This window comes from Asterias amurensis, chromosome 5 (genome assembly GCF_032118995.1).
Source record: "Asterias amurensis chromosome 5, ASM3211899v1".
In the NCBI taxonomy this organism is placed as follows: Eukaryota; Metazoa; Echinodermata; class Asteroidea; order Forcipulatida; family Asteriidae; genus Asterias; species Asterias amurensis.
In genome coordinates, this window is record NC_092652.1 from 5,517,620 (window position 1) to 5,528,229 (window position 10,610).

The 10,610-nt window shown below is 42.0% G+C and overlaps 1 protein-coding gene across 1 annotated transcript; it reads right to left on the reverse strand.

The window, feature by feature from the left end:
* Nucleotides 1-194: 194 nt before the first annotated feature.
* Nucleotides 195-10,444, reverse strand: LOC139937568 (protein CDV3 homolog). Its single transcript, XM_071932774.1, has 5 exons — nucleotides 10,094-10,444; nucleotides 8,483-8,556; nucleotides 6,337-6,452; nucleotides 5,581-5,821; nucleotides 195-4,130 (listed from the first exon to the last, which is right to left on the reverse strand). Exons 1-5 carry the CDS (start codon nucleotides 10,319-10,321, stop codon nucleotides 4,007-4,009), a joined length of 783 nt encoding a protein of 260 aa, XP_071788875.1. The 5' UTR covers nucleotides 10,322-10,444; the 3' UTR covers nucleotides 195-4,006.
* Between the last annotated feature and the right edge of the window lie 166 nt (nucleotides 10,445-10,610).

Genomic DNA, 10,610 nt, shown 5'->3' on the forward strand with positions numbered 1-10,610 from the left:
AATCAGGGAAGGGGGGTCACAACCACTGAAAATGCCATGACGGTGTGTCAAAATTTGGCAACATTTGAATAAATATTTACTGAACAAATAGGCTTTTAAAAATATCGGTTTTCATGCAGAGTATCAAAACCAAAACTCTAAGAATCAAGGGATTTTTACATAAACACAGAACAGGAAGTCAGAAAAAAAACCAATTAAAGTTTCATTGTACCATTTCTGAGAAATAAGCACAACATTTTTATTCTGATTTGTTTGTACAATGTACACGTATGTAAATTGTTTCTTAAACGGAAACGAACTGCATCACTGGCATCTGCTCAAAATTCATTCTTTACAAATACATAGCAGGTTTCCTCATAGACCTTATCGCAAATACTCGGTACCCGTGCGTTACGCGTGGAATGAGGTGCATGCTGGTCTAATTGGCGATCCAAGTTTGATCGCTAGCTAGACCAGCATGCACCTCATTTAACAGTAAGCACTTGCGCAATGGGTATTTGCGAAAAGTTCTATAACCAGAGACTAAAGGAACACTATGTGGCAGCAGACCAGGTAAATCCATTATTCTTGGAAATGTTTGCATGCTCAGAACTATGTGAACAATGGAAATTTACTTGGGTGGATTTCACAAAGAATTACGACTAGTCTTATCTCGAGTTAAGACGAGTTACTCGTCCTACCAAGGGACTAGCCTTAAGTTTTTAACAACTCCTAGGACTAGTCCCAAGTTTTGACTATCTTTGTGAAATGTACCCCTGGTATGTCTTTTCCTGCCGCTCATTGTTCCAAAGTCTCCCATTAAATTATCTTAGAAACTGAAGACACCTAGCAGCTCCAAAGGCCAAATTTCATAGACCTGCTTATGCAGCAAACTTTTGCTTAACAACTTTCTGCTTAGCAAAAATGAGCAGGACACCAGTCACAAATGTACATGTTACACTATATTTTGGCTGGTAACCTTATGATGCATAATTTTATCATGCTTTAATGTTGTGCTTAAGCAGTTCGATGTAATTGGGCTCAGATATATATATACCTTATCGTGTTTTAAGGCAGTATTTATAATGCTATGATTACTATGCCCTGTTGTTTTGTGAAGATTGCCAACTGTTTTACAAACTCCCCCCCCCCCCCAAAAAAAAAAAAAAAATTCACCCTTAAAAGTAAATACGTACATCCTTTATATATACGTACATTCCTCTCATACTAAATAACTAACATACATGAAGGAATAAGTAAAGTCTTTTACACAATAAATCTATCCGAGAAATTAAAATCTTTTAACACATACATGTATTTTGTTAGGATAGCGTGGAATTTGTGTACATAGGGGTGATGTAACAGAACACATAACCTTCCCCAACTACTTAATTGCTAGGACATAAAACAACTGCTGGTGACCAAGTTGTTCGACCACTCAAGTGTCAAGCATACATTTTTTACGCAACAGAGAGCTTTGGGTCAAAGGATGTTTTTACATTCTCTACATTCGAAGAATGGCATCAGTCTGCATTAGAAAAACTTAAGTCGCAAGAGTAAATTGAAAATTCCTACTTCTGCGACATGTTCCCCAACAGGCAAATCAACCAATAGATTTCACATTGAGTAATATGTACATGTATTGACAGTCTTACATACGTACATTGTACATGTAAGTCTGTAAGTACATGTAGCACCCGCATCTTGCACGCCAAATTGCATTTGGCTATTAATGCCGAGCGTGCTTATTTGCATCTGGGCCCAATTTTATGGCTCTGCTTACTGCAGAATTCTGCGCTTACGGTCACCATTCTCCACTTTCGTGCAAATGCTAAATTTGTGCGCTAGCTGTATAAGTGTAGAATGCCTAGAAAAGTGGAGTTCCCATGCGCACAAGCGAAAATTCCCTGCCAACCCGTGAAATACACTTGATGTAAGCACAGAATTCCCTGCTTGAAATTGGGCCCTGGTCTTTGATCGTGGGTGACACAAGTATGGTTTGTCGGGGTGACTCTTGTTCCAGGACCATCACACGATTTTTCATTTTTGTTTTCTATACCTGAAAAAGTCGATTGTCAAACATCAGAAAAGGGACACAACACGGGCTTGAAATTTGGCCCGTTTGAAAAAAGTAGGACACTTAGTACAAGGGCTAATCTACGTATAATTTTGACCTCTTCCATGGTGAATAGAGCACTTACGTGTACACGCACCTATCCTGTCCGCCATTTTGGTAGTCAGAATGTACACAAAGGAACTGACTCCCAAAATGGTGGATAATGTAGACGAGCACAGTGCATTGGTGCATTCTGCATCATGCAAGCGGTCAACAGGCTTAGTAAAGACCTATCAGGCTATTTAAAAACAGTACGACATCAATTAATTTCCTGCGCAGTGCTACCCACATATCAAGTCACATGTAAAACATGATCAATTCAAGTGGTTTCTTAACAAGCTGCTGAATTTTCCCAGGTGTGTAAATTCTCATCTCGTTTCTTTTTTTCCTTTCCATTTTTAGTCCCTGTGTTAGTGATAAAAAAAAAGGAAAGGAAAAAAAAAGAAAAAAAAAAATAATAAAAAAAGTGCACATCCTGCGATTTTGGAATGCTAGGTGGTTCCCAGCACATATACAAACTTGGTACGCGCCCATTGCTTACAAAATTCTGGGCATACAAGGTGGATGGGGGGGGGGGGGGGGTCTACAATCACTACTGCTGGGTGGGGCACTTAATGATCAGATACAAGATCTGCACTTCACGAAAATAAAGAATGGACCTTATGCATTGACAGGAGCATGCCACCATCTTGGAGGTAAGGCCGTGTCCGAAATGGTGACTTCGGCTAGAGCTACGGCTAGATCGCGCACGTCTGCCCATTCTTCAACACTGGCATACGCGCTGATGAAGCAGAGCTGTAGCCGAAGTCGACGCAGTGTCAGAGACGGCCTTAAACGATGATCAAACAATGGACACGCCTGTCTACGCACGGACGGGGCACAGGATTGAGCCAATGAGTAACCTTCTCTTGACCTCATGTCGAGGCGCCCTACTTGAATGATGCGTGTACTTGTAAGGGCTACACCAGTCCACATTCCTGCATAGAGAGACAGCTCGCTGTTCAAAAAGAGGAGAAAATGTTACTCTGTGGATTTCTTTTTGACGACTTTGTGAATTTGTGGACTTATCTAACAGGGATTGGTGTGCCTCGCTGAGTCTGAAGCTGTACTCTCAAAAACAAGCGACATCTTTGTGGTCGAAAGACGATCCATATAAAACGAACTGTTCGGCTGGTTTTTTTTTCTCCAATGAGTCAAACGACTATAACATGCATTTTGATCTGCGTATCTGTTCAGCGTTGACACTCGTTTAATAAATGCATACTCTTGGCGTGTAAAAGTTGTCTCTGAGGTAAATTTTTGTGCGGCGTTCATCCATCCACAAGAGAGGGTGTTGTACAGCACGTACAAAGCATCTTTTGGGAAGAAGCAGGCCCGATACAGAGGCAATGAAGGCGATTTCCTCCATGCCCCCTGGTCAATTCTAAATGCCCTTGAAATGCTCCAGTAGAAACTTACAATTTCCTCAGAGGGTGCCCTTTACCATGAAGAAAAGGCCTTGGTGCCCTTGCCCTTTCAGAAACCAAGTAGACAAGGCCTGCGAAGCTCATCCAAAACGGTAATACATACACGTAGGGCAGTTCTTTCAAGCCGTCTTTTCACAACATCCATACTCTACCCAGCCAAAGCTACAATTACCCCCACCAAGTCCCATCCCTGAATTCCTTGCACAAAGGGTTGCATACATTCTCGAAAACACAAATTAGAAGAGAATTTTTATCTTCCTCACGAAAATTTCTGCAACCTTCCTGCGACATCTTGGTAAGTGTGTTCACAGTCTACTTGAAAGTTTTTCTCATACAAGTTTTTTCTCAATTTAATAATGTGCATGATTCATCATCACATGTCGAGTATGTTTATTACTTTTTTTATTTTCCCCGGAGGAGCCGTTTTCACAAAGCTCTCCTAAATTCAGTTTTGTTCCAGGGCGGCGTAGCGATTTCCAAGATCCAGTTTTGGTCCTTGACCGCCATGGTTGGGTATGCTTGGGCCTCCTCTTGTGACCTTCTCAAAGTTCTTGTCGGAGTTCTTGTCACTGCAGGAGAGAGACCGGGAGCAAGAGAGGAAATAGAACAAGAACAAAAATGTTTAGTTCCGACTTTGGCTGTTGTACTCTGTCGTAACATTTTCCACCGAGTTGATCAACCATTTGAAATTATTCAATGTGCAATTGTACAGATGAAAAAGCACTAAAAATGAAAATAGTCTCCCTCTTGTTCAAGATAAAAAACTCCCTGAACATCCAGGGCCCAATTTTATGGAGCTGCTTAAAGGCACTGCACACTATTGGTAATTGTCAAAGACCAGTCTTCTCTCTTGGGGTATCTCAACGAATGCTGGTAATCTCGCCACCTGACAAGCTCGCCACGAACAAAGTCGCCCCCTGCAAAGTCGCCCCCTACACGGCTCGCCCCGGGTTGAAACAAAGTTACCCCCTGGCAATCTGGCCCCCAAACAATGTCGCCCCCTAGCAAAGTCGCCCCCTGACAATGTCGCCCCCAGCCAATGTCGCCCCCTAGCAAAGTCGCCCCCAGATGTTGTTCGGAAAATAATTAAGGCTACAGTAATTGTGGTAAAAAAATATAGTTAAAACATTTACAGAAAAATTTCCATCTGAAGTAATGTGCTTGTGGAAGATCTAACCCTAACCCTAACCCTAACCCTAACCCTAACCTTAAACCCTAACCCTAAACCTAACCCTAAATTATTTTCTGGGGGTGACTTTGCTAGGGGGCGACATTGTCAGGGGGCAACTTTGCTAGGGGGCGACATTGTTTCGGGGCGACATTGTCAGGGGGCGACTTTGTAACAACTCGGGGCGAGCCGGTTAGGGGGCGACTTTGCAGGGGGCGACTTTGTTGGTGGCGAGCTTGCTAGGTGGCGAGATGACCAGCCCCCATCTCAACATATGCATAAAATAACAAACCTGTGAAAATTTGAGCTCAATTGGTGGTCGAAGTTGGGAGATAATAATGAATGAAAAAACACCCTTGTCACACGAAGTTGTGTGCTTTAAGAGGGAGCCGTTTCTCACATTGTTTTATACTATCAACCTCTCCCCATTCCTCGTTACCAAGTAAGGTTTTGTGCTGTAATTATTTTGAGTAATTACCAGTAGTGTCCACTGCCTTTAAGCACAAAGTATTGCTTAAATCCTGTCTGCTGAGCAAGGATACATGTAAGCAGGATACCTGTCACAAATGGTACATGTGACATGCACTTGTTGGCTGGTATAAAGCTATATAAAATGTAATGACATTTAAAGCAGCTCTACAACACTGGGCCCATGGTGTTACAGTAATTGATTTGAAGACTCTCTACACCACTACAAGGTGAAACACGAGAGACTTAGTGAGCAATAAATAAAGTTCATTTTAGTTTGTGAAACCAAAATAAAATCATAACTTCTATTTTCACTGAGCCAACCTGATGCCAACCTGAGTGTCAATTCATGGCATTAATGCCAAATTAAATTTCCCACTCACGTATGTTTAGCTAAATCGGAGCTGGCGGCTAGCGACGGGAACTCCTGCTCGTTGTTAATCTGTGGAGCAGACTTCTTCTTGTATGATCTGCTGGATGGACCCGTTGGCGTGCTGCCGGAGTCGCCACCACGCTTGCCTGGAGGTACGTACTTTCCGCCGACCACTTTGGTCGACGCCACGACCACCTCGACGGGCTTCGGTGGTGGTGGTTGCGCTACTGTTTCTGTCTCTTGATCAGGATCTGGAAGTATAGACAATCTCACATAATGTCACAGAAAACGGGGAATAGAAAAATAAAGGAAGCGGATTTCTGCGTTTCCACGTAAACACAGAAGTCCCACATGCCCGATATGGCATTGTGCATTTGTATCATTTGACCGTTAATTTCCATATTATGTGAAATGAATGCGAGGTAAAAGGTGGTTATGGACAGGGATTGACACAGACGACGACAGGGCCCATTTTCATGGCTCTGCTTACCAGAAGCAAAGAATCAGCATTTGTGGAAGCAGGGAAATGTGCACTTATGTCAAGCATATTTCATGGGCTAGCAAGGAATTTCGGCTTGTGAGAGTGCGTACTCCACGTTACAAAGCTACTGCAGAACTTCAATGATTGCCCAACCAGCGAAGAGTTGTGATTGTAAGTGCAGAATTCGGCGGTAAGCAGAGCTATGAAATTGGGCCCAGATGTTCAGGCTAGTGCAAACCTCACCAAACTACATTTCCACATTGCAAAGTCTCAAATCCTACTTACCGTGTTCTAGCTTGTTCCAGGGACCACTGTGCGCAGATCCCTTGTTTTTGATTGGTTCTCCGAACTCGTCCAGCTCATCCTCTTCCTCTTCTTCTTCATCTTGATCAGGGTTTGCACTGAAAATCAACCAAAATAATATTTGTATAAATAAAGTAATGACTTGACCACAGAATACATTACAATTAAATTCACTAGTGTTATTTCCATCCCTGGCCATCAGGGCCCAATTTCATGGGGCTAAAGCGTAAGGAAGAAAATAATAGGAAACAAAAAAAAAGTAGACTGTTACAATTAGGCCTAAAAAGATACTTTTTGTACTCTTATGTACCTGTGAAAATTTAGTCGTTACAACAAATATGACCCTACCTTTAACAATTATTGTTTATTTTAAACTCAAAACTTTCAGGTAATGAAAACAAGGGAGCCTCAAATGCGACTAGCACTGTTGTAACATTAATTAGGCCTATAATAATAATAGTAATAATAATAAAAACAACAGTATCAAAGTCTTATATAGCGCACATATCTACCAAACAAGGTACTCAAGGCGCATATATGACATTAGTCATTAATGTCATATAACATCATTGATCGAGGTAAATTGGATACTATTCACATCGAATGAAAAAGTGGTGGCGTGATATAGAAAATTTTCCCAATGGTTAATTAACAACTCTTTCTAAAGACACAAAATAAATAACAAAGTTTAGCAAGGCTGGAATTGCAACTGCATCATGATGATTTGGCAAAGCTCAAGTAAGTCATAATCCCTGCAAACAAATGTTGTGCATGTCGGTTACATTCAATTTGTGTACGTAACCATGTTTATTGTACACAAAATTAACACTAAAAATCAACACAGGCTGTTAAAAATACACATTCATAAAATGTGGTTTAGTCAAATGTACAAGGGAGAAAAACAAAATATAGTTAGTCAATACTTTGACAAGTATGTACTGCGAGCTGGACAGTTTTACAACTGTACAACACTCATGATGTGGTTCTAAGGTCATTGCTTTTAAACCAAACTTCACACAAGATTATCAATCACAAGCCTCATATGAAGTAAGTACAAATGTTGAAAGGAAAAATAAATAATATATGAACCAGTGATATTTGATGGCACCCTCGTGAAGTGCAACTCTGGTCCTGCTGGATGGGAAGGGTTTAGGACGAAACAATTGTCTACAAATGCAACAGTTATTGCATTAAGGCCACAGGGGCCATTGTCTTTGTTGCTCTTGGTCTGAGCGTTTGCGCCCGTTCAAACTTTCCCATAGACTTCAGATTTTCCAATGGAAGTGCCCTTTGCAAAATTAAAATGACCTTGCCCACTCCAAGATGAAATTCCAGCCCCCGATTTCACGAAACTCATCGCAAGTAGCGACGCATCATAGGGTTTGCGTTGCGTCGCAGACCTATAAGACACATCGCGGCTGCGACGAGTTCGCAACTTACGACGTGCAACCGGTCACAACTTGCACTTGCGACGCGTCGCAGCGCTTCGTGAAATCGGGGGCAGGTCTGCAATACTCTTAAGAGTATAAACAAATCATGAGGCTGGAGTCTTAGAAAGGAGATACAAAGTAAAGAAGAGTCATTTGTGAACAACACAAGACTGGCCCTGGAATGTTATCTGTGAGAGGCAAAACCATTTTCTTAATTGCAAAGGGCACTTCCACTGGAAAACAAGAAACTTTTGATGGGGCACTAAGGCCAAGACCAGGGCAACAGAAGCCATGGCCTTTGTGTCATCCGTGTCTGCACGACAGATCCACCTAAAGACCCCTTGCCATGGCCGCCACTGTTGATGAAACATGCATGCGTGAAGAGCTATAAACTGCGGAGAGTCAAATGGGCAGCGTAAATGTTTCCATTGCTTGACACCAAAGATGGCGGCCAATGCAAGAGGTCTGTACAGTATACTGTAGAGGAAAAAAGAGAGGCAAACAACATGTATTGAACTAACCTAAATGATACCTGTGCCGGCCTCAATGTAACCCACAGCACCCACAGCAATTGCTGTGGTGCCATGTACTCGTGCTGTGGTGTCCTTTGCAAAGTTTCAATACAAAGTGCCAATACGGATAAATCAAATAATGCAGAGGGTGCGTGACTGTCTGCATCCTCAAGACAGTTTTTTTACCTGATTTGTAATTGGATCTTCAGCCCACTGTAGTCCTTTTCTTTTTCTTCATTATCCCGCCAGTCATCTTCATCCTAAGGGAAAAAAATGACAATTAATAACAAAATAATATTATTTTTTCAGTGAAATCAAATAAAATTTTAATTGTAAGCCAAATTTGGTGCAAGACGTTGTTTGCTGCATGCGATTTAATACACAGTGTATGCAGTGCCGAGTCCAGAAGAATATTAATTTTACTATCGTCTCAGCTTAGCAAATCAACCAAGAAAACCCCCAAACTAAAACATAAAAGTAAGCCTAAAATTATTGTTGCAGATGGAGAACAATGAGAACGCAATTGCCATTGACCTTATCACAAAAGGGGGCATATAACATACAATGCCCCCTAATCCTTCCCACAATGCCTTACATTTACAACAATAAAGAAAATCATTCAAAAGAACTGTTGGGCGCGATCGGTCAATCTGCGCGATCGGTTGATCGCGCTGCGCTATCGACCGATCGCGCTGCGCTATTGAAATATCTATTGGTCGCGCAGCAATCGGTCGATCGCGCAGCAATCAGTCGATCGTGCAACAATCGGTCGATCGCGCAGCAATCGGTCGATCGCGCAACATTCGGAAACGAACATGCGCGATCAACTGATCGTGCGGGAATGGCTCGGCGCAATCGGCCGATTGTGCAGGAATGATTTTGCGCGATCGGCCGATTGTGCAGGAATTGTTTGGCGCGATCGGCTGATGTTCAGGGGCCGACATCACAAAGATGTAACATTGATTGTAACTGCAAATCAATCGTAGTGTGACGTCACTATATAAATCACTATGGTGATACTGAAAATTTGTCCTGCTATGAATTTTATTGCTTTGAGAAATCGCCCCAAGGAATAGTTTACCTGCACGATCGGTCGAACGCGCGAAACCATTCCTGCACGATCGGTCGATTGCGCAAACTAATTCCTGCACAATCGGTAGATCGCGCAAAACTTTTCCTGCACGATCGGTTGATCGCGCAAAACTTTTCCTGCACGATCGGTAGATCGCGCAAAGCCTTTCCTGCGCGATCCGCTGATAACGGGAAAAAATACTCGTAGCGCAATCGGTCAATCGCGCAAAGATGTCATTGCGCGATCGACCGATTGTTGCGCGATCGACCGATTGTGCGCGATCGACCGATTGCTGCGCGACCAATTGATCTTAATTTGATTGTTCAATAGCACAGCGCGATCGGTTGATCGCGCAGATTGACCGATCGCGCCCAACAGAACTATATTTACTCATCATCAGAGTCAGACTGGATAAATATTATTAATTATCAGAAACCACAATATTTCTTCAGCCGATACAACAACTGTTTGAAGTGGGTTTTATTGAACAACAATATTGCACAATACTGCCTCTAGTCTATAAAAACAATAGAGTTATATAAAACTATATGAAGAGGAGGAGTCACAAGGGCAAAAAAGGGAGATGCTTTTTTGAATCTGATCTGATTTCTGAATGATCTCAGCAGTTAGCATAGCATATGGATGTTGATGTCACATCAGAAATAATCACACGTAATAAAAATATCAAACTTCTTATTCTACAGAGACAAACTGACAAACCTCACCCCTATTATGTCTTTTGGTTTGTCTTCTTTGTCGTCTGTTTCCTTCGGAGGAGGCGGCTTTTCCTTCTGACTCTCTTTCTCTTTTCTTTCTTTCTTTAGGTCAGCTTCGGTGAGTCTTTTTGCAATCTCTTCCGTCGTGCTCTTCGCAAATTTAGTTTTACTTTTTTTACTTTTCTTACTCTTATCCTTCTTCGCAAAGAAGTCCTCTAAAGACTTTTCTTCACTCATGGTTCGTCCAGCCTGTGTATCCTTCGGAAAGGATTCAAAATATTGAGAAAAACGAGAATTTATAAACTGAATTTCCTTACCAGATGCAGGTTTTGAGTACAACGTGATTCGACGTGCGAAAAGTGTGTCGACCGGAGGATTTCTGAGCTGATTGCGCATGACTTTCCCGAAATGCATTTGCAAAGGTCAAAGTTGAAACAAAATGCCTGAGAAGTTCAAAGTTGAATATAACCACTTCCGGTTGTGTCACACCGTGATATCATCCTTGTATTCAGGTTCTCAGAGTTTC